The following is a 24,937-nucleotide window of genomic DNA, read 5'->3' as shown; positions in this document are numbered from 1 at the left end:
AGCTGCAGATTTCAGAAGGCTCTCTCCTTTCAGAGAAAGACCTGTCTGATAATTTCGCTGGTTATTAAAATAAAATAAAATCAAAACCCCAAGACAAACCAAACAAGAAGCGTGATGCCAACTGATCTGCAGATGTACAGCAGTTCCTACTGAAGGAGCAGCTTTAGCTTTCACTGTGGTTTTCAGCTTTTTTCCTGATACTGAAATAAGAGGGTATCAAGGCAAGAGGAAAAGAGCTGTTTTAGGGAGGTTGAACAGCAATGGTTGACAAGTGTGAGTGAGGAGAGATGGGAGAAATCACACCAAGGTGGCAGGATTGTTTTGCAGGGAACAGGGAGAGGTGAAGAGCAAAGGCTGGGAAACACTTATTCTGAAACCAGAACATTAATATCTCCTGCGAAGCTGAAGTGCGAACAAATAGCTGCTGTCCTTTTGCTGTGGTGGCATTAGGCAGCACTAAGTGTTTGTCTCAGAGGGTCTGAACGTGCCAGGTGCTGAGCAGCTTCCCAGGAACGGCTCATCAGCCCGTGACTCGGAGACTAGCAAGGTGCAGGGTGATTGCCCAGGACTCGCTGTTACAAATTACCAGCCTTGCCAGAAGTTAGCAGAGGAATTACAGGCTTGTTGGACAAGATCTTTAAACAGCCCTGACAAGCCTGCGGTGCATTGTGTGGAACAATGTTTTCAAAATACATCAGTCTCGAGCACAGAAAGGACCACATGCTCCTGGAGGAGGGACGGCCATCATGTTGGAGCAGTTTATAACACTTCATTTTGGGGAACAAAGGCAATTGCGATGAAATGCTCTGTGAGCTCTTCAACGGGTTTAACAGATTAACAAGTTTCAGGAATGAAGAGATTTTTCTGAGGCTGCCCATTGAACAATAATCATAGAATCAGAGAATGGTTTGAAATGGACCTTATAGGTCATCTAGTTCCAACCCCCCTGACATGGGCAGGGACACCTTCCACTAGACCAGGTTGCTTAAAGCCTCGTCCAGCCTGACCATGAACACTTCCAGGGATGGGGCACCCACAACTTCTCTGGGCAGCCTGTTCCAGTGCCTCACCATCCTCATGGGGAAGAATTTCTTCCTTATATCTAATCTAAATCTCCTCTTTTTCAGGTTAAAGACATAACTCTTTGTCCTGGGACCTATAAAGTCCCTCTCCAGCTTTCTTGTAGGTCCCTGTTTGGTACTGAAAAGCCGCAATAAGGTCTCCCCAGAGCCTTCTCCAGGCTGCACAACCCCAGCTCCCTCAGCCTGTTCTCATATGCTTACAAAGCTTTTGGTGCTCAGGTCTATTAGTGCCAGCAGCACAGGTAGAAAATACCTGTACTAACTGGTGCAGTATTTTATAGTTATGATCATCCTTTCCTTGCTTAAACAACCTGACATGTTGGTTAAACCTGCAGTGTCTGATGGGAGGTCACACATTCCCAGTGATGCAGAAGACTTGTAGACAAATCAGCAATGCCACCTGTGATGGCTAAGAGAATGTCAGCACATAAGGAGATGTATAAGGATATATTCAAGTCATAAAGGTTGCATCACTGAGGATGAACAGCTCGTTCTCTGTCCTGCAGACTCGTCCCTATTGCAGATGATACAAATCAGCCCCGTCCCTTTCTGTCATGAGGTTGAAGACTGATGAGGAGTCCAAAACTGCTCTCACTGCTCACTTACCCTCAGCCGACGTCCAAAGACGGTGACCTGCCCTCTCGCTTGCTCCTTCCTCTGCCTCCACTCCACGAGATTGAGGCCGTTGTCGATGGGCAGGGTGACATTCCTCTTGCCCACCGTGGGGTTGACGGTGCCAGCCAGCAGGTGCGGCTCGGTCTGCAGGGCCACCTCCATGCCATTGGCGAGCATCAGTCTGAGAGAGCCGTCAGCGCCGATGTAGTAGCTGTTTCGGACTTGGTCTGAAGACAGAAAAGAGATCGTTTCAATGGGCTGTCCAATGATACAGCTCCAGGTTTTCATTTTCTCCCTTACCCAGGCTTCATCAGCATTTCTGGTGGTTGTAACCAAATGCACTGTCCCACACACAGTGAGCAAAATCTTGTTTAATCATAGAATAATTTTGGTTGGAAGAGACCATCAAGATCCCTAAAAACCTCATCTAAATGTCTGTTCAACCCCTCCAGGGATGGTGACTCCACCACTGCCCTGGGCAGCCTGTTCCAATGCCCCACAGCCCTTTGGGGAAGAAATTGTTCCCAAGATCCAACCTCAACCTCCCCTGGTGCAACTTGAGGTTGTTTCCTCTGGTCCCGGCGCTTGTTCCTGGGGAGCAGAGCCTGACCCCCCGTGGCTCCAAGCTCCTTTCAGGCAGTTCAGAGATCAGAAGGTCTCCCCTCAGCTCCTGTTCTCCAGCTGAACCCCCCAGGTCCCTCAGCCGCTCCCATCACACTTGTGCTCCAGCCCCTTCCCCAGCTCCATTCCCTTCTCTCAACCCACTCCAGCACCTCAAGGGTTCTCTTGTCTTGATGGGCCCAAAACTGAGCCCAGGATTTGAGGTTTGGCCTTCACAGTGCCCAGCACAGGGACAGTCACTGCCCTGGGCCTGCTGGCCACACCAGTGCTGGTACCAGCCAGGATGCTGGTGGCCTTCTTTGCCACCTGGGCACACGCTGGCTCATGTTCAGCCAGGTGAATCAGTGAAAGTAAAGACAGGCGATATCTTTTTCATTCTGATGAGATTCTGCACTTCAAAGTCTTGCAGAAAAGTCTCACAGAGGTTAAAAAGGGCACCAGTGGAAGAGCTGCATAATATCCCAGCAAAAGGACCCAGGTTCAAACCTCTTCCTCTAGACTAAAACACTGGGTGGTGAGATATTTGTTTTAAACTGCAGTCCAGCTGAAAATTTTCCATGCTTTTATATCTTAAAGATCCCAATTTCACCACAATATATGAAAAGTGGGTCCAACTACTTTCTCCAGCTTATTTGGCATCTCACAAGTTGCAGGAAATTGCACAGTGAGCATTAACGCTCACCAGTTCCCCAAACAACAGCCCAACCCCTTGACTTGTGAAAGCTTTCAGGAGGAGACCCAAGACCTCATGTTTGGAGAGAAAGCAGAGGCACTAAGCTCCCACACATCTCTGTATGTCTGGCCTCGACTTGCTCCTAACGGATCAGCAGATTTTGAGGCCAGGATTTGGGAGTTCAGGAGTGGAAGAGAAGAGCAATATCCCTTCCATATCCTTCAGGAGCTGGGCAGGCTAAAACCTCATCCTTGGAATCTCCAGCTGGCATTGATGTCTGCAGGGAGGAGCTCATGAAGGATAAGAAAGCATGAGACTTGCTTTCTTACCGTTCGACTCAGTGCCAGTGCAGACTGGCTTTAAAAGCACATTAATCAAAGACTGCTTTATCTAAAGCTCCTCAAAAACTGGAAAATATTACCATTTCTGTCTCCCAGGCTGCCATAAATACCTAATTGTGAATAAAGACACCCATTAAAAATTCATGTCAATTGTTTTTCCGTTCTGAGGCAAGTTGGGTTTTGTTCACTAGTTGCTCTGCCATAGCTCAGCAGGAAACAAGGTCACAGCGAAATTATCATCTCTTGTCTGGATGACATAGATCAGCAAAGAGTACCGGTTGGTATAATTAGGAAAGGAAACCTGACATCAATTGGTCTTTTTTTTTTATTGTAAGTCTGATCCTGCTCCTGTTGTAGCCAGCTGGAGTCTTGCCATGCTGATCTCAGCAGGATCACAACTCAACTTACTGTACCCAGCAGTGATGGTGTAAAACACTGTGGCACTGGATTTTGCCACTATAAACATACAGAAGTGACCCACAGAGCAGATCCAAGTATTTTAGTTGTACCACGGAGTACTTAAGCTGATGGTCTTTTGACATAGACTCCAGCAGGATCAAGCCCATGGACATCTCAAGCTTGATTCTGCAAATGGAGAGGAGGGGAATGGTCAGGTGGCCGTCACACTTTCATTCTTAGATGCTTGGTTCTGTGAGAAAGTGGTGGAGATCCACTTTAAATAAATCAGTGAAGTATCACTGCACAGCTAATATATCCCTCTCTCCTCCATCCTTCATCAGGAAGCACGGGAAAGCTTGAAGCTCTCTGTGGAATTCACTGGACAGGTGATGTTCCCTTCGTGTCACACAAGCATGACTGAAGGGTTACGGTGGATTGTCACCAGTGGTGCGCTACAGTGTGTGGAATGTAAATCCTCCACTTCCAACATTTTCTCAAGAGAAGACTTTTAATTGGTTTTGGAAGACCTTTCTCAAGGGCTACATGAAACCCAAGGCCCATTGGATGCTGTATTCTATGCTGCTTTGGCTCCAGGGCACTAGTGCCCTATTTTGGCCTTGAACAAATGTCATTAAACCAGAAGACAAAATCCACCAGAGGTCCTGAGGTGCCTGTTAGCTGTAGAGGCTCCTAAATTCAGCAATCTGTAACCTTCTGAAAATGCCTTCTCAGACCTCAGCTGTTCACAGTGTGATCCAGGTTTCTTGAAAGGTTCATCAAGGCTTTGTGAAAGCTGGCCAGAAGTCCGGAAGGAAAGCTCACGAGAACCTCTCATGCAAAGGGAATCTGCAATTTGCATTCTCCCTGGAAGTCAATGGAGCAGGCGAGATACTCACAGACCTTGAGAACAGCTCCAGCTCCATCCGCTGGAGAGGCACTTGGAAAGCAAATTACATGTCAGCTGTGCTCAGTACATCCCTGGGCAACTCCTTATTTCAGTTTCTACAGTGCTGGTCATGAACAAATAGCTCAGTTTGGGAATTCACAGTCCCTAATGCCCACGGGAAAGCCACTCTTAGCAGGTCACAGGGCACATCTGCTCTAACATTATCTAGATCTTCATTTTGAGATAAGGGCGTTTCTTCAGATCCAAACAGTTTCGTAATTTTATACTTCTGAAGATGGTTAAGCTGTTTGGAATAGTGAATGCCCTCCAGCACAGTGTCCTGTGCTGGAGGGCAGCACCATGAGATAATTGACCGTGGCACCATTATGTAACTGTGCCTTGAGCTCTGGGTGTATAAATCACATCACAGTCAATTATCTCACTAAAGGGCCCCCAACAGTGGGCTCTATTGCTTAATTAGGCTCTTGAGGTGAAGCCAACCTTGTGTCTGTGTAGTTGCCAGACATCTCAATGAGAGCGGCTGGGATGGGGTGGGGTAGGTTGGATCTGCTTTGCAGGCTGAAGGAAAGAATAAGAAAGTCATTGTGTTTCTCCACAGGAACAGTGAGGACGGATTGAAGGGGCTGGCAGAGGAAGGAAAGGCAGAGTTCAGGCATAGTGGGCACTTCCTTTATAGGGAGAGGGAGAGAAATGTGTGTCCCAGAGATGTGGGAACAAATGTGACTCTGGAACACGCTGATCTCACTCGGAGCACTTTGTTCCTCACAAGGGGAAATGGTGTTTGACGCCCCATTTCCATCAGGCACAGACTAAGGGTGAAAGAGAGCTGGGAAGTGAAGAAAGCAAAGAGTCTGAAAGTCCCTTGCCTTTCTCCGAACCCCAGGGAACAGTAGTGATGGCTCACCCTGACTCCAAGGAGGTTTCAGCCTTCAGATCCTGGAGATCCAGGTTCTGCACAACTTCTTCCCCTACCAGTATGTCAGCACAGTGATTCCCTGCTATTTATTTTTCTTTTCCTTCCCACTTCAACACCTTTTCCTCCACCTCATCCATTGTCCACTTGCCCACCTTACCATCACTGGCAGAACTGTGCTCATTTCTAACAGCCACAAACGAGTCCCACCAGTCCTACCCTGGCTGACCAACTCTCCATTCCTCCTTTGTGCCTTTCCACACCAGCCTTTTAGCTCAAACATAGCCCTTTTGGGGACAGGGACGGTCACTTTCTGGATGCTGCCTTGTGAATGTTTGAACAGCCAGTGAACAATTAGAGAGCTCTCCAGCAACCAGCTGGAAGCCTGTTCCAGGAGGAGAGTAACTCTTAAGTTACAGCCATTAAGAGAACAAAGCAAAGGGGTCGGCTGGAAGTGCAGCTAGATTTATGCAACCTTTTTTGTTATAACAATAATGCTAATGATGTACTGCATGAGGGCTGCACAGCAAGGGGGATGGCTGAGAATGAAGCAGAAAACAGCTGCAGAGCCACCACAGCACTACGGCATGTGGCTGAGTAGATGTGAGTGTGGGTCTGCACGTGGGGAGCTCTGTGGTGCTGAGATTATCATAGGATCACAGAATCATAGAATAATTGGGTTGGAAGGGACCTTCAAAGCTCATCCAGTGCCACCTCTGCCATGAGCAGGGACATCTTCACCAGCTCAGGTTGCTCAGAGCCCCGTCCAGCCTGGCCTGGGTTGTCTCAAGGGATGGTTCATCCACCACCTCTCTGGCCAACCTGGGCCAGGGTCTCACCGTCCTCAGTCTAAAAAATGTTTTCCTCATGTCTGGTCTGAATCTCTCCTCTTTTAGTTCAAAACCATCACCCCTTGTCCCATCATAACAGGCCCCACTAAAAAGTCTGTCTCCATCTTTCTTATAAGCCCTATTTTAAGTACAGAAAGGCCACAATAAGGTCTCCCCATACTCTTCTCTACTCCAGGCTGAAAAATCCCAGCTCTCTCAGTCTGTCCTCCCAGCAGAGCTGTTCCAAGCTCAGATCATTTCTGTGGCTCCTCTGGCCCCTCTCCAACAGGTCCATGTGTGTCCTGTGCTGAGGGCTCCAGAATTGGATGCAGTATCAAGACAATGCCTGTTTTCTGATGGACAATCCATTGTGTCCAGCTTGGCCGGGAGAGGGACAGTGGCCCAACTCACCTTGGAGCAGGGTGTAGAAGGCTCCTGATGCCGACAAATTGGTTGTTATCGTAACATCATCCTTGCTGGAGGTTTCCACCTGGACATGCACGGAGCTGTCGGTGTCGCTGCGGAAGCTGCTCACTTGGCCCGTGGGGAAGGTCACGTTGGTCAGGCGGCCAAAGCTGTCGTACCTGAAAGGGAGGTTGGAGTGAAGTCAACAGAGGAGTGGGATACAGTAATCACTTGATAAAGCAGAGACCAAATCTTGAAGTCTTCAGCCAGATTTTTCCCAGAGAAAAACGCATTGTCACTCTGTCAGACTGTCTTGACTTTTTCGGTTTCATGAGGAGAAAATCATGGCTTTTAGCTGAAGAAAATCAAGCAAAGAACAGAAAATGACTAAATAAGTATTAGCCTGTATTTTTACAACATTTTTTCTGATACTTATCACCTGCACTGTGCTTTTTGTTTACAAGAGTGACTTTATTTCCCATTCGCTGTGCTGCGACTTATGGAAAAGCACTGTCCCATGTATCCCGTCTAGCAGAACTAAGAGTTTCTGAAGGCCACCAACTGTTTTGCCTGCTTGTGTCCTGAGGTTTTATTTTCTGCTATCTTATTTTAAAAGCTAATGTTAAAGCAGAAGCAAGGACCTGCCAGATTGGCCATATCAGGTAGAAAACTGTCCTTTCTGAACATGGTGTAGAGCCCTGAGCACAGCTGAGACCCCCGTGTTTACCTTTTACTGTTCCTAGGACCATCTGGAAGGATTGATTTTAAAAGTCTAAAAAGGCACTCCAGTTTTCACCCCTACTGTGTCCTTGGCTTTTCCAATGAGGGAGTCGACCTAAGCACCATCCAGGAAGGTTTCTGTGATGTGGACAGCTGTGTACCAGGACCCAGATGAAACAAGCTACAAACACACAGGTCCCACAGCAGTTAAGCTGGGAGGTTATTTTTCACCAAAAACACACATTAAGGATACATTGAGGATAACAAGCTCAGGAAACAGTATCTAAGAGGCAAAGCCAAAAGAAATGAGTTGATTTAGAAGAGGGGAAACAAGGAAGTGGGAAGATGCCACCCTGACAATGGTTGGTCTGAGGAGGACTATAATTAATTGTTCACCATGGCTACTGAGGATGTGACAAAACATAATGAACAGAAACAAGGAAGATTCAGATCAGAAGCTGGAGAATATTTTCCAGGCCCATAGCTGGTCCAAGCAGAAGAAAAGATGGAGCATTGGAGAACCCATTGCTTGACACTTTTAAGAAAATGTCTCAGAGAGGATCTGGATACTATTGATCAGACCTTGGAGGGAGCAGATGTTTGAGGAACTCTTGATCCTTCTTTTCAGGATTACTCTGATCTGGGGAATAAGATGGTAGACCTCAGCTAATAACAAAACCCTCTGAACTGAAGGGGAAGGGGAAGGGGAAGGGAAGGGAAGGGAAGGGAAGGGAAGGGAAGGGAAGGGAAGGGAAGGGAAGGGAAGGGAAGGGAAGGGAGGGAGGGAGGGAGGGAGGGAGGAAGGAAGGAAGGAAGGAAGGAAGGAAGGAAGGAAGGAAGGAAGGAAGGAAGGAAGGAAGGAAGGAAGGAAGGAAGGAAGGAAGGAAGGAAGGAAGGAAAGATGCTCTTGAACTGCAACCTGTAAGAGACCCATGAGCAGCCATTGGACTGGCTCTGCACCAGCAGAGCAATTTGTCTCCTCTTCCATTCTCTTTTTTCTTCCAGATTTGCACACAGTGCTGCTACTTCCCTTTTGACAATCTACTGGCAGTGGCTTAGGGTGAGAAAGGGCTGGCTGAAAAGGTGATTTTTGCCCAAGTTTAATATTTAAGCTATAGTGATGAAGTGGGTGAGCTCACTGCAAGTCTCTCCAGCCCTTGGGTTTGGAGACACCATGAGGTGGAGCTTTTCTTGCCCACTGGGCAGAGGAGGAGGTAGGAAGGCAGAAGAAAGCATTTGGCCCCCCATGGTGTCAGCCTATCGGTCATGGGATTATTCACATATGGAGGACAGAGCAGCCTTGCCCTTTCCCTCTGAGACGTGGGCAATCAGTCAGCCACTTGTGAAATGGAAAAGAAGAAACTAAAAAAAAGAAAAAAAGAAAGGGATGGATTCAGGACTGCATTGCAGGAGTTTGGCAGAGACCACTTGAAGCTTTTCCAAGCAGCTATAGCAGCGCACAGCTTGGATCTAAACGGAATCTTGCAAGAGCCAGAACTGAAGAGCTCTGAGCACCAAGCTCTTTGCTCCGTGTTTGTGGATGTCCTGTTTGCACTGAGGTATGAGGTTTGCTTGTGCTTTCTGCACAGTCATCTGCACAGCTCCTCCTAAAACTGTAGGTAAGTCTGAAATGGAAAACATCACAGGCGATCACATCTTTACCTCTTCTGCTGAGACAGGACACAGGGGACATGATTCAGTCTCTCCTTTGAAAGGAGAAAACAATTATTCATAGAATCATTCATAGAATCATTTCAGTTGGAAGAGACCCTCAGGATCATCGAGTCCAACCATAACCTAACCAAACTCTAGCACTACCCCATGTCCCTAAGAACCTCATCTAAATGTCTGTCCAACCCCTCCAGGGATGGTGACTCCAGCACTGCCCTGGGCAGCCTGTTCCAATGCCCCACAGCCCTTTCCGGGAAGAAATTGTTCCCAAGATCCAACCTCAACCTCCCCTGGTGCAACTTGAGGCCGTTTCCTCTGCTCCTGGCGCTTGTTCCTGGGGAGCAGAGCCCGATCCCCCTGGCTCCAAGCTCCTTTCAGGCAGTTCAGAGATCAGAAGGTCTCCCCTCAGCTCCTGTTCTCCAGCTGAACCCCCCAGGTCCCTCAGCCGCTCCCATCACACTTGTGCTCCAGCCCCTTCCCCAGCTCCGTTCCCTTCTCTCAACTCACTCCAGTAAAATTTCTTATTTTCCCTTGACTCAGATCACACAGCACATCCCTGATATCTTCTATCACATACCCACAGTGTCCCAGGATGCATCAGCTCGAAGGCTTGAGCATCCCAAACAGATAATATGTTTAGCGAGTCAAATTACTTAGTTCCTTCTACCTCTGCTTTCAGCCCTATAAAGGCATTTATAGGGCACATCTTCAGCCTGCGCAGGAAGGCTAAGCAACCGGGTCTTATGTAGCCGCAGGTGTGCCCTGGTATTTGCAGGAAGATAAATCTCTCCTAGTCACCTCATTTTGCAGCTAAGCTGCCTAGACCTGTTCCCACAGTCCTGGGATTTAGGCGTGGGCCAGTTTTCATCACAGCTCGAGACTCCCGCGTTCTCCAAATGCTCCAAAAGCACCAGAATTAAGGAAATACCGAAACGCGGGAGCGCACACAGCCGCCACTCCGAGCAATGAATTCATCACCTGCTAACGCAGCTGCTGCCTCCCATCCCAACCTGCCGCACCGCCCCAGCACTTCCAATTACAGCCACAATTATTAGGCCAGTGAGGGAAGCCGTTGCCATCCATTCCCAATTGGAAGCGTATTTAGCCAAGGTTCAATGCACAGAATTAAAACGGTATTTGGTGCTTATGCGGCCTAATTGTTAGCTTGTAAACATTCAGAGCTTTCATTTATCACATTACCATTGTGTAGAGACCTGGGCCTTGGGAATTAAAAAGAGCATCCTAAGTACCATCTATTAAAAAATCAATTCCTTGCCTGAGTCTCTGGGTTTCCTCATTTTAGCTTTTTCATACTGCATCAACCTTTTAAAACTACAAGTCAAATAGATTGGAAAAGAATCACTATAATAATATTGCATTTAGTGCCAAAATGTCCTAATGTACTTTGCAAAGTATATTCTGCGTGCGATTACACAGACGTGCACCCGCTGCCTCTGAACAAGCTTGCCTCGTCTTTATTTTTCAAACAGCATTAAACAGGGCATTAAAAAGAAATCTATAGCAGACAAACTGATGCTACTCAAATATGTATGAGGGCAAGTCCTCTCCCTAATGACACAAGTTGCAGCCCCTGTCTGCAGAATTTTTGGACGTCCCAAATAAGAGGAAGATCTCTCTCTTTCTCTCTAGCTTTTATCATCTCATAATTCCCTTCTTTCTCAACCAAAACCTGATACCACACATTCATTTTAGGCCAGGCCAATGGCTCAAAATTTGGCCTCACAACTGAGAGTACTGGAGAAATACTGTTTTATCATGGGACTTACTGGAGTATCACTGTAACTTCTTCAGAGGAACAATTATGAGAATCTGATTATTTCATCATGAATAAATTGTGGAGCAAAGAAATCTTATGGAAACAGGAGGGAGAGCAAAAGTCAAAAGTGTTTCTCGCACTCCAGTCTGCTACAGGAGCAGAAAGGGACCCTCACCTGAACTACTGAAAACCAAGAATGCCACCAAATACCATAATAGTCAATGCATGGCCTAAGACATCAGATGATAAAGAGATGTGAGACGACAAGGGATAATGGTTTTAAGCTCAAGGAGGGGAGATTCAGGCCAGACATGAGAAAGAAATTTTTTACACTGAGGGCGGTGAGAGTCTGTCCCAGGTTGGCCGGAGAGGTGGTGGATGAACCATCCCTGGAGACATCCCAGGCCAGGCTGGACGGGGCTCTGAGCAACCTGAGCTGGTGAAGATGTCCCTGCTCATGGCAGGGGTGGCACTGGATGAGCTTGGAAGGTCCCTTCCAACCCAAACTATTCCATGATTCTCTGAATCTATGATAATGCAGTAAAGCTAGATTTTCTCTGAGTCAAGAGGTCGCCGCTCCTCTAAATGGAAGTGTCATTTATCTCTGGTTTTGACTAAGAGAGAAAAAACTTCAAAGCCTTTACACCAAGTGCAAGGCAGACTGAGTGTGCATCTCACTATGGGGCAGATGCTGACCGCGATGCTCAGTTCTGGTACCCCAGTCACCCACACCAGGGCATTGGCTGGAGCACCAAACACTGCTGGTACTGGGGTGGGACCTCTGCTGAGTCCTGGAGGTTCTTGGGAAGCCATCCAAGGTCCTCCTGCATGCTCAGTCCAGCTGGCTCCTGCCTTCCACCCATTACGGTGTGTGAGGTTTGGCAGAGTTCCGTTCTCTGCAAAACGGCATCTTATGTTACAGGTCAAAGCTCCCTTTACCACCTATCTGAAGATCTGGTACCCTTCACCCTCCAGGCAGCTGTGAGCCATTTCTTGGGCAGTCCATGAAAACGTTTTGAATTTCGGGGCTTGGCTGAAGCGATGTGTAAGTATTTCATTTTGTATGGGAGGAGGTGACCTTCAAAACTAATTGGGCAGACAAAGGACCTAAGCAAAAGAGCCTCATCTGGGCTAAATAATGCATAGAAGGTTTGACTTTAGCTCAGAGGGAAATTGAATTAACGTACAGTGATATCATCTCAATGAGCTAATCAAGATGATTGCCGTATTCTTTATTTAAACAAATACATTAACCAGAATTTCCGGATTCTGAAGCAGATAAAGAGTAACTGCTAAGAATCTTTGTAAAGGCTGGTAGCGAATTTTCATGTCAAGCAAAAAAGCAGCAACAACAAGGAAACAAGCAGTCACACAGCATCCTTTGTCTTTGACTTGAGGAGCTGAACAACAAGAAGATGTTCCCCTGGCAGAGTTTCCACATCAACCTCCTTTGCTGCTGATTATCACTGTCACAGGTTCAACAGGAAGGCAAGTCTTTAATCCAGTTACTGGACAAGCTGAGCTGCATTGCATTATCAGCGAATGTCAAGCCCTCTGCAGAGGCAAAGAAGGTGTATATAATGCTAAAACCCTCAAAGAAGTCCTAGATAGGCCTTTAGGGACAGGCTAATTACTGCAGGGAGTTAAGTTTTACTCTTAAAAGAAAGGGAAACTGCACAGCATTATATACTGAACTTTACTCAGCGCTGAACTCAATGAAGCAGGATTGTTACAAAAGGCTTTGGGGTAGTATGTGCAAAAGGAAGAGCTGTAAGTGCTGTGGGCCAGTCTGCCACCACCTGAAGAAGGCACCTGGCTCCTTCCCCTACAGAGATGAAGGGATGATGTGCCAGCCCAGCCTGAACCCTTGCAGGACCTGGATTCCCTGCAGATAGACTTCCAGGTCTGCATTAATGCATCCCACCTCCAGAGTCACACCAACAAGCCCATACAGAATCACAGAATCATTTTGATTGGAAAAGACCCTCAAGATCATAGAGTCGAACCGTTAACCCAACACTCTCACTAATCCATGTCCCTAAGAATGTCATCTATGTGTCTTTTAAACCCCTCCAGGGATGCTGACTCCACTGCTGCCCTGGGCAGCCTGTTCCAATGCCCAACAACCCTTTCCGGGAAGAAATTGTCCCCAAGATCCAACCTCAACCTCCCCTGGTGCAACTTGAGGCCGTTTCCTCTGCTCCTGGCGCTTGTTCCTTGGGAGCAGAGCCCGGCCCCCCCTGGCTCCAAGCTCCTTTCAGGCAGTTCAGAGATCAGAAGGTCTCCCCTCAGCTCCTGTTCTCCGGCTGAACCCCCCAGGTCCCTCAGCCGCTCCCATCACACTTGTGCTCCAGCCCCTTCCCCAGCTCCGTTCCCTTCTCTCAACTTGCTCCAGCACCTCAAGGGTTCTCTTGTCTTGATGGGGCTATATGTCACAGCTCTTTGCAGCCTTATGATAAAGGCTGAAAAATGTCCTGGTAAGAGCAACAACTGAAGGAGAACCAGATATGCTGGACATGTACAAACATAGTATTTCCACTCTTGCTACACCATTGCTCTTTCACGCTGGGTGTCTGGTTATGGTCCTCTGTAGACAGTCAGGTAAAGGTAAATCTTATAAAGATGTTCTTCATGGGCCCACTGGTGCAGTGTCAACTTGCCAGCTGGATTTACGTTTACTCTTTAACTTTTTAAACAGTTGTGTCCAGCCTGCCCTGGCCCATAAACAACTATTATGTGCTGTAAGAAACATGAAGCTTTTCCTCAGAGTCAGATTTGACGTCTTTATTTCCTTGGCCACGAGCAAAACAGAAATATGAGCCTCACCTTCCCCCTCAGCTGGGACTGCAAACTACTCAGAACACCTTCCAGCTGCTCAGGATCACAGGATTTCTCTAAAACACTTAAACTTCCCCAGTGTAAATGTCCTGATGTTCTGATACAGAAACCAATAACCTGAAGGTATCGAACACTGATTTGGTTTATGCCATTTTCTTTGGTATCCTGGATATCAAAGAACTTAGATTTCATCCTGATATGCTTGCACTCATCCCTGCAGTTTGTGTTTGACTCAGGCAAATCTGGTAAGAATATAACTTTTAAAAGGTATCCAGAGCAATGATCTAAGATATCAAGAAATAAAGAATACAATGATTCTCATGGTTGGTTACTAGAGTCATGCCTTCTTGTCAACTTGAATGTCTCCAGCTTTGATTTCCAGCCCCTTACCCTTCTCAAGCCTTTCTCTACTAGATAAGAGTCTCTCTGTAGGTGGTAGTTTTGTGCTGACATGCTGTGATCTAGACACTTCCCAGACTTCTTCATGTTAAGATAAACAGAGCATGCCTTCTTAGCTTTCCCGCATAAAGCACTTTCTCCCCACAAATGCATTTTTGTAGTGTTTTTCTGCACAGCTTTCAATTTTCACTGTCCTTCATAAACTGCAAAGATGAGAACTGGCAGTATTAGTCTCATGAATGGTGCAGAGAGATAAAATTACCTTCCTACGACCCACTACAAGTAGACAGGGACATGTAAATGTATTAATTTTGTTTGTCCATCCAAGCAACAAGTTAGACAGACTTGCCATGGAATTATATGTGCACCCTGGCATTAGACTGAATGTATTTTCTTTAAATGAAACCTACTTCATCAAGCAATCTAAGTATCTTACCTTCATTAATCTTCTCATTTTATTACTTCTGATTATTTTTTTTTCAGATCATGGATGCAAAACCTTGGTAGAATCAACCCCTGCCAATTCACCTGAAAGGTGGGTTGTATTGCTGATTATCTTTTGAGACCTATCACAGAGACATTTCTTGAGCCATTTGATATGGACTTTTCACAGCTGAGAAGAAAAGCAGACTGAACTGCTTCCTAAGTCCCCACTGGATGAGTTAGGACAGGATCAGACAGGACAAGATGGATAGGATAGGATAGGATAGGATAGGATAGGATAGGATAGGATAGGATAGGATAGGATAGGATAGAATGAAGTGTGGCAGTCTCTGATTCATCAAGGAAGATTTAGACTGAGCCTATGAACCAGCTTTCTACCAATAACACTGAGATAGATAAATAGTTAGATAGATAATAGTTAAATAGTTATCACTGGCAATATTTATGAATAACTATGACTTTGATAGGATTCATCTGATCAACTTGCAGACCTCTGCAAGGCAAACATCTGTATCTGAGCTAATCATTCTGGACTACCTTTACAGAAGGAAACTTTGAGAATACATCTTGTCTCATCTCATCCTAAAGCTGACATAACTCACAAGAAACTCACCTTGAAAGTGCCTGTTTCTCTCCATTGCCTATCAAGGGAGGCTGAGGTAACCAACTCAGATATAGATTTTTACCCTGTAGTTGTATAAAGCTGCATCAGAACCTGTCAGGAACAGCTAAATAGAGATAACTAATCACAGGTTTGGCTGAGATATCTCTGAAGACACATTCCCAGTTCTATTTTCAGTGATGCTGTGCTATCATAGAGTGCTGACTTGCTCTAGTCAAGATTTCCATAGTCTAACCGCTGGAGAATATTGTCTTCCATTTACCTCTAAAAAGCTTTCTTATGACTCTTCTGAAGTGCATAAAAGGACTAGAACGATGATGACTTTCACAAATGCTCTATTTTGTTGGATAGCAAGAAATAATGGATTGCTGTTATAAATATATCCACACAGTAAGTTAGATTTTAGCTTCTGTCTCATTTTGTCTCCTTTATATTTTCACTCACACTTTTAAATAAAATAATATGTTTGAGGTATAAATCTGACCATTATTAGCTGTAATGTTTAGTTTTCTTCACTGTCCATGGCTACATCTGATTTCAAGCATGGGAACTCTTAGGTTCTTTGCAAAAAGAAAATACCCCCTTGATTTAGCATGATGGTTCTGACGATATCACAGGCTTCCAGTCCTGTAGAGAAAAACACCCCATCGTTCCTCCCTAAAGCTTCCCTCAAGCAAATCCAATGTAAGAGATGGAAGGGTATTAACGTTGATTGACTGAGGAATATTGCCACAGTTATTGCAAGCAGAACATTGATGGAATGCAAATAACCTTTCAAAAGCTTCATCACAGAGTTTCCATCAGTTCTTTTTGAGGCAGGAGTAGTAATAGCGAGTATCAAGCAAAGAAATTTGAAACCGGGCCTGGAACATTTGAAAGAAAGAAGCAAAGCAACTGCACGTTGAACACACGGATATGTGGGTTTAGCCAGCTTTGCTTCCCAGAGTCTCTTTCTATTTTTTAAAATACATTCTTTTTTCTTTGTAATCTTGGGAACTGTCTATTCTAGCCAAATTGGACTCTTACAATGGGTCTATTATTATGGCAGCTGAACAATGTCATGTAACCATTCAAACCATATGGGAAATTATGCACTAGCAGGAGCATTTCAAAGAGGTTAGACTTGAAAATCAAAATGAAACTAGGGAGGGGAGAGGGTTCTCAACAGCAGGATTAATTTCCAGGCCGTCCTTCAGGATGCCCTTCATTCAGTTATCTATCTTTTTCCTATTTGATATCAGAAGTGTGTTGTCTTGATGGTATTTATAAGCAGGGAATTGCTGACATTAATACAAAAAAGAAGTACAAATCTTCAAGTCACTGCCATCCCTGGGTTTTTCAATGCATTCTGTCTTTTCTCAGCTCAAAAACTCTTTGGGACAGGGATGGTCTTGAACAGTGCTGAGACGATTTTTAAAGCTCAGTGAGGCCAATTACAACAACAGAAACCAAGAAAGCAGTCCATTAATTACAGAATCGTTTTCTGAGCAAGCTGTCATTAGTCATTACCAGGGTGTCACTCTACATCAGCCACTTCAAACAAGCTCAGAAAAGACACTGCGACATAGGAAGTAGCTGAAAAGCTGTGAAAAAGGATCTGATGGAACTTTGACACTTCCAAGGCTTTCAAAGCCAAGAAAAATTATCTGATGTGCAGCATAAATCACCAGTTCCTACCATAGTTAAGGAGAACCAGGTGTCCAAATTATTTGGCAGACTTAGAAAAACTCAGTAGAAACTCTGACTCCTGACTTGATAGAGTTTATTCAAACACTAACACCTTTACTTCTAGTTTGTTTGTGTGAGATCAAATGTTCTCTGCTCTGGTCATTTTATTTGGACAATAATTCTGTCCAGGGAATTCAATTCTATCAACCTTGCATGGTTCAGAGAACACAGAATGAATTCAGCAGCACAATATTCATAATATACTTACTCATAAAACGTTGTCCAACCATTTTCATTGCTTTTGGTGGCCAGGAGACCGGAGTTGCCGTGATACGTCATCATGGCCACTTCATGCCCCTGCGTTGTTACGCTCTTGAGTGCGCTGTTGGTACCAATTGTCACCCAGTAGACTTGGCCATCGGGCACCACCAGCCAGAGGGGCATTCCTGTGGAATCTCTTCGGATATTTACCAAGTTGCCATTATTGTCAGTGATCAGGGTTATATCTCCATCTCCAGAATAAGTAAAATTGTAAAGATAATCTCCGGTGGTAAGGCTCTGAGTATAAAGGTGCTTACCACTGGTGTCAAACAAGTAGAGCTCCTGGTCTATGGGTGAGGACAACTCATAGAGGTTTTGTGTGTTGAGGAATGGTTTATTTTTCCGAATAAAGCGGATTCGGATATTTCCAAGATCAGCGACGTACAGCTCCCCATCTGCACACACAGCAAGGGAGGATGGCGCGTTGAGTTTGGCATCCTTGGCGTAGCCATCGTCGCCCGAGAAGCAGTCACAGTTCACATCGTTCTTGCAGTCACAGCTGCTCGGCGCACCAGCAACGAGAGAAATCTCTCCATTGGTGGTGACCTGCCTGATGCGGTTGATCTTCTTCTCATCGGTCTCAGCAATATAGAGGATCCCGTTGTGTGAGACAGCCAGGGCAGTGGCAGACTCCAGGGTGGCGTGGATTGCCACCTTGCTAAGGAGAAAATGATCCATGCCTGGCACCTGGCAATGCATGGGCCTCCCCGCCACGATGCGCACTTGGTGGTTCTCAGAAATCTGTAACACAACGTTGTTGTCCAGCACGTACAGCGAATTATCCATCGGATTGACTGCCAGATCTGTAGGCCATTCGAGACGAACCTTAATGGTAAAACAACACAAGGAAATTGTTATAGCAATATCTTTTTTTCTCTGTATGATTCCTATAAATCAATTGCCATGATGATGTTTCAACATGGATTAAAAGGAGAAAGGGTAAAAGAAGCCTGGCCTTCTGCTCCACTCTGGTGAGACCCTCATGCAGTGCTGGTCCAGCTCTGGGTCCTCAGCACAGGACCTCCAACACATGGACCTGCTGGAGAGGGGCCAGAGGAGCCCCAGAAATGATCCGAAGCTGGAACAGCTCTGCTGGGAGGACAGGCTGAGAGAGTTGGGGTGTTCAGCTGGAGAAGAGAAGCTCCGGGGAGACCTTATTGCAACCTTTCTGTACTTTAAAGGGGCCAACAAGAAAGATGAGGACAGACTTTTGACCAGGGCCTGTTGCGATAGGACAAGGGGTGATGGTTTTAAACTAAAGGAGGGGAGATACAGGTGAGACATGAGGAGGAAATGTTTTAGGATGAGGGTGGTGAAACAATGTCACAGGTTGGCTAGAGAGGTGGTGGATGCTCCATCCCTGGAGACATCCCAGGCCAGGCTGGATGGGGCTCTGAGCAACCTGAGCTGGTGAAGATGTCCCTGCTCATGGCAGGGGTGGCACTGGGTGAGCTTTGGAGGTCCCTTCCAACGCAAACTATTCGGTGATTCTAAGCACAACTAATTACTACTGCATGATATGGTGGCTATAGAGGACACGACTCTGGTGGTGGTGAGGGGGCTCAGCTCCTGGTCACACAAGGGACACACGCAGTTACACCCACACTTTTCATTGTTGCAGTGGTGGGAGCAGGGTGATGGGCAGAGATAGACCCTTCTCAGCTCTTGCTCTGACAGCTTCTCTCTGGGTCTTCACCTCATCGTCAGGGGCTATGGGAAGGGCCATCAATGCCTGGGGAATGCAGGAGTAGACAAGAAGACACAAGGATTCAAGTGGGATTTCCCCTCTCCAAACCGTTCTATGCTCTTTGAATTGATAGAATCTGGACCTGATCCCCAGGACTGGGAATTTTGTTATGTGAAATGCTGTGAAATCACTGAAACAAAACAATGATCCTTTTACAAAAGGATTTTCCAGACAAGTGGCCCAACTCCTCTGGGTAAATAGCAATGAGGAATAGACACAAAACTGGCAGCTGTGTCAGCATGTGTGTACGTCCAAGTTATCACCATCTATTTTGTGCTTGATGCTGCAAAAAATGCAAAATAGCAATTCATAGGACATTCAGGAAATTCAGTTCATAAAATAGTTGTGTCCTCACAGTGGCATAATGGAAGAAGGTATTCGAATAATAGAGACACATCACAGTTCTACAGTGCTAATCTGTATACACAAATAAATTGAAAAAGTGACTGGTAACACCATAAGCCAGTCAAATGTCTAAATTTCTAGCTCTACTTCTGCAATACACTGTCTTTTCAAGTGAGTCTGCTCTTTTAGTTGCCAAACCTAAGAAAACTTTACCAATATAATTCAGAGTAATCTATTTATTTTTTTAATGAAGAACTGTAAGGTGTGCTTTTTATTATTTTATTTTACGACAGGTTTATATGTGTATATACATATACATAAAGTTGACATTGTGCTGATGGGAACCAACCAATGCTTAAATGCTTTCATAATATTGTACCTTCCCTACAGTAGAGGTGTGAAGGGTGACAGGAAATGAATAACTGTGGAGGATGCTCATGGTCACCTCCAGCCAAGATTTTAAAGAGATTTTTCAACTAGTTGAAAAGAATAGCTATTCTGGTTGTATATTCCCTTTCTTTCAATCAGGCAACTCAAAGTTAGAACAAATAGACTTGGTATCTAACGGTGAAATGAGAAGCTGGTCACTTTGTGCCATTCTCCCTGCACCCTCATCTCTCACTGTGGTTTTATTTAAAAACAAGAAGAAGAAGAAACCAGGTAGGAGATTCATATTTTTAAAGCCTATAGTTGACCATCTAAGCCACAGCCATGCTCTACTTTTGATCATGGAAAGTCCTGAGTTGGAAGGGACCAACAAGGATCATCGCATCCAACTTCTCTCCCTGCATGTGACAACCTCTAAATTCACCCCATGAATTGATGCTTCTGTTCATGTTTAAATCCCTTTTCAACATATTTTTTGAGGAGTGTCAGATGCAAGGTATTTAGTTCATCGTGCCTTTTAATGGCTGGGCTTGTGAAGCTCGTTTTCACGGCTAAGCAGTGTGCTGAGCTCTCTCTTTGCGAAATTGCTTTCCTTTTCTCAGCTCCTGGCCTATTTTAACCCTTCCCGTGGTAAAACATTATAGCCTGTGGTTCTCCCTTTAATAATGCATGCCTCCATCCCTTCCAGTGGTCTTTAAGCTCCACGGCCTTGAGTTAGCATCAAGAGCAGAGTTTATTCTGAACTGACTAGGGAATTTTCAATTTCTTAAAAACCATTCCTTGTCAACATCTGCAGCTAAATATTTAATGTCTTCATGTCCCAAGGAGCCTCAGGGACCTGACAGAAAAGACCCTTCTAGCCACTGTAAATGAAGAAAAGCTACTTCCCAAGCTGAGGGTTGTTTTGCCTGGTTCAGCTTGGCTGTTTTTGTTTAATTAAACTTGTCTTCAGTGCATTTGTCCAGAATAGTAGTGGTTAATCTGCCCATCACAGTACAGGTTAATCTAAGAATGGCTCTTGTCACTTTATGAAGAGAATGAAAGTATTCAGCTGATAGATTTTAGGTCACCTCAGAAGTGTTTAAGAATATAAGCCACATAACCTGCAAAAAAATAATTTTTTAAAGCCTAAATACACAATGGTCTTATGGTAACTGCCCCTGAAATTCAGTTAAAGAAAAAAAATACTAAGCCTGTAAGATGAGAAACATACTACAAGATGGCCTTTAACCAGCAGAATTTGCTTCTATAGAAGGTATGAGAGCTTTTAAACTCATAATTTTAGCTTGTTCACGAATTGCGGACAGTGGGAACCAGTTGCAAAGAAGCAAGAATAATCTTCTCAAATTAGAGGGAAAAAACAAGAACAGATTTCATATGTGAGCACGGAAATTATCTGGGTAGTTACAAACAGGAAACCCCATTGACATCCATCGTGGCTGAATAACAGTACTTAGCCCTCCAGCTATGATCTGTATTTTCATGGGCGAGGGCAACGTTCCTGTAGCCAGACAAACAACAAGGGGCATGAAGATTTCAGAGGACACTGTCTCTAACCTGGCACAATCTGACAGGTTGGCCAGTGCCCTGAGTGCTGGGCTGTCACAGATTCCTCTTCTGTGCCATCCAGAAGCAAAGCAATCATCAAACTGAGATTTCTCTTTATCTTTTCTTTTTTTGCTTCTCTCCATCTTTAAGCAGAAGGACTTAAAAGCCCAGCATGATGGTAGCTGCAACCAATTTGCAATCTGATGCGATTCAAGATTCTTGTTTTCCCGCTGTTGCTAATTTTGGCACCACGGCCTCCAATCAGCATTTCCTAGATGTTAATTTGATTCAGGTCTAAAATGGTGCTGGGCCAAATTAGGATGGGGGAAACAAAGAAAAATCCCCATGGTTAGCCAAGTTTTTATAACAGAGCATGGCGTATTGTTTAAAAGGCATTTAGACGAGGTTCTTAGGGACATGGTTTAGTGCTAAAGTTAGGTTATGGTTGGACTTGATTGTCCTGAGGTTCTCTTCCAACTGAAATTATTCTATGATTCTATATAGTCCTACTAAAATGAGTTCTGCTGCCTGGTCTTTCTAGTTTAAAGCAATTAGTTTATTGATAAATGAGCCTAATGAAACCTGCCTTCCCAGGAATCTGTGTCTCCTAGTACATTGGGAGCTCTGAAAGGAGCCTCTTCTGTGATGGGGACGTCTCTAAAATCTCCCTCTCCATTCCTGAGTTAGGTCAGTTAGATCTTTCTTCCAGTTTTTATAGGATCTTTCCTTTTGACTCAGTCATTTTCATACCATAAAATATGCAGAGATGTAATTGTCCTGGAGCCCTTACCTCTTTGTCAAACCCGGGAAGGCACACAGACATGCAGGTAGGGTGAAGGCACAGGCTCCTATTCTGTAGAAACCAAACCAAAACACTGTCTTACCTGAGAAATGTCCATGACAGAGTCACAGCTGAGAGGCCGAGCAGAAGTCAAGTCATTGGAACCCAACACAGTTGAGATGATCCCATTCTGATCAATCCGCCTGATCATAGTGCCATCCACAAAGTAAATCAGCCCAAACTTGTCCACGGTGATGCCTGGGGAGGAGAAAAAGCCAGATGGTCAGAAGGTAACAGTGACTTGACAGTTATGAGATGAATAGAAGACGGTGTCTGGTTCATGGGAGACTAAGACCACTGGTTTGGTTAGGAGCAATATATTTTATAGCATTCAAAAGGGATGAGATGAGGGTTGGATACATGAGAGTCCTAGTTATTAGGAGCTTTGAACTGGCACCATTCCACAGAAGGCATTTCCAACTGGCACATGAAGTAATTTAGAAACCCCTGCTCCGTTCTGGAAAAGGGCATGGCATTCCATGAACTGCTGAAAGGAAAATATTTTCTAATAACTATGCGTCTTGCATGTTCAGAAACACGGTGTTACTGCTCATGGTATGAATATTAAACCACGCACATGAAAATGTTGCACTGGTGGATCTTTCAGAAACATCAATGAAAAAGGCTGCGAAAGATCCATCAGGTCAACCAAATTCCGGATGGATAATGCAGAAGGGATTTTCCTAGGATCATCCTACTAATCTATAGCACTTCACCTGTTTCTGAACTCTGCTAGGGGATTCATTTCATTGTCCAAACGTCCTTTGTAGACATACTCCTGTCAGTGGATTTGACATAAGCCGACAATAATTATAGACGGCTGATTCTTGTTTCCTCACTGTCAGATACGTGCCATTTCGCTTCCCCCTAAACATCATTTCTCAAGTATTCGTTATGTTAGCACAGCTTCCTTTAATCCTCTTTATGCCAGGCTAGCTATACTCTGCATCTTCCATCAGAGGATTTCATAGTGCTTTACACTTACTAATTAGACCTCACAGTCAGCGAGTGTGATCATCCTAATTTTACATATCGGGGAAAAAAAACAGATAAAGCAGTTTTCACAAGGTCACAGAGAAAGCCCATGACTAAGGCAGTAATAAGAAGTTAAGGGCCCCATTCACCTCTCTTTTATGCTAGTACAGAATAAAAATAACTCTACAGATACTAATAGAGTCATCCATCTCATCCATACTCTACGGTGGCAGAATGCTGCACAGCATGATATTTGAGACACTAAAAGAACGTAAAGGAGTAGTAAAAGAATGTAGAAGTCTGTAACACCCTTTTCTAGGCAAGTGAAAATTCTGCTTGGAATATTAGGATCTTCCTCTTTGGTTTCTTTCACTTGCAGGGCAGCAAACACTTGGCAAAAAGCAGACTTTTGCATTGTGCATCCAAGCAACTATATGGAGCTTTTCCAATCAGTGGAGAGAAATACCTATTTCTAGGGTGCAATTCATAAAGCAGATATCCATAAGAGATTATACGAATCCTGCTAGAAATACCTTTTCCTCCCCATTGACTATAAAAGGAGATTACAGCAAGTATTTCCAAAGGAAACATTTATACTGTAGAGGGATTAAATTAGTGAGATGAATCCTCACTAGAATGTTTTTTTGGCTGTCATCATAGTGACAGAAATGATGGAAAATCTGCTTGGGATAGAAACCTTGGAGCATGTTTCTGAGAAGCTACCAGATCTTGTGTTTCTCCAAAACTCTGTTTTACAGCCAAATCCCCTTGTTTGAAACATTTACCCTCAGTCCCCATCCACTGTGAGCTCTGCTGTGAAGTACAGATGCAGCAGTTCACAGATCAAAACTACTAGTTTTTCACGTAGCAGGGACTAAGCCCCTGATTGCTTTGGCAATTAAAATCATGGCCTTCAGCCAGCGCTGTTGCTATTGCATGGGCTGGAAGCCATGGAGGTGGATGATACGTGGCAAAGCAGAAATCCACAGAAGATAATCTAGCCTGCAAGTAATGGCAAGAAATCCTCAGGAATTGGGTGAGAGAAAGAACAAACTTCGCCGTTGAGCTGAGGTAAAGGACGGGATTCAGGCGGGGCTGTAAACTAGACCCAAAGTCAATCAGGAGTCAGGGAAGTGAAGTTTCAGATCACTGAGTTGCATGGGAGCTGTGTATTTTTGCTAGGAGGTAAAAACAGCATTTCCCTAGTTGTTTGCAGCATCTCCCTGCCTGAAGGGCATAATTTTGACCTGGATTGGGTATTTGACCGTCAGAGCAGTGAGGTTTCAGAATAGCCTCTAGGGAAGTAAGGAAAAAAATTACTTGCTCCTTTTAAGATGAAGTTCATTTATTTTGGAGGGGATTATATGACAGCTTTGCTGAGATAATGGATGACAAGACTAAATGACCCAAAAGTTTGCTTCTGGTCCTACATTTCGGTACCTGTATTTAATTCATGCCAAGACAGGACTTATATTTGCAGGACCATCAAACAAGGCCATGGAAGAGGAGTAGCAGGTACCTGTTGCGCATCTGAACGCTACGGGAGAAGCCACAGCAGTGGTGGCCATTTATTCCTGCTGTACAATGAGAACATATCAGTTGGATCTCAGCACTTTATCAAAAGCTGCAGAGGGATCTGGCGGTACAAGCATCAATATCTCACTGGCATCCATGGCTTTCTGGAGGTTGTCTTCACCTGTCATGAGACCTGTCAGCATTGTGTCCTGTTCAATGACTCGTCCAAGCTATTGGCACATGTCACTTGTCACTGCCATCTGCTGTTGAAGGTTACTGCTCCTGTAATTATTTTGCCCACCAAACGCCAAGTTCTTTAATGTTTGTTTGTGT

General features: G+C 44.9%; 1 protein-coding gene across 1 annotated transcript in view; it reads right to left on the bottom strand.

Moving 5' to 3' along the window:
* The window catches only part of TENM4 (teneurin transmembrane protein 4), a 653,831-nt gene that overhangs the window by 43,224 nt on the left and 585,670 nt on the right, over positions 1–24,937 (bottom strand). Inside the window, exons 27-28 of the mRNA XM_082052895.1 lie at positions 22,158–22,312; positions 17,194–18,071 (exon numbers count right to left, since the gene is read on the bottom strand). Of these exons, the coding sequence (XP_081909021.1) occupies positions 17,194–18,071; positions 22,158–22,312 (1,033 nt within the window). The remainder of the gene's footprint in view (positions 1–17,193; positions 18,072–22,157; positions 22,313–24,937) is intronic.

The sequence above is a fragment of the Streptopelia decaocto genome, assembly GCF_964273445.1.
Source record: "Streptopelia decaocto genome assembly, chromosome: 1".
In the NCBI taxonomy this organism is placed as follows: domain Eukaryota; kingdom Metazoa; phylum Chordata; class Aves; order Columbiformes; family Columbidae; genus Streptopelia; species Streptopelia decaocto.
This window is presented reverse-complemented; position numbering and strand designations above follow the sequence as displayed.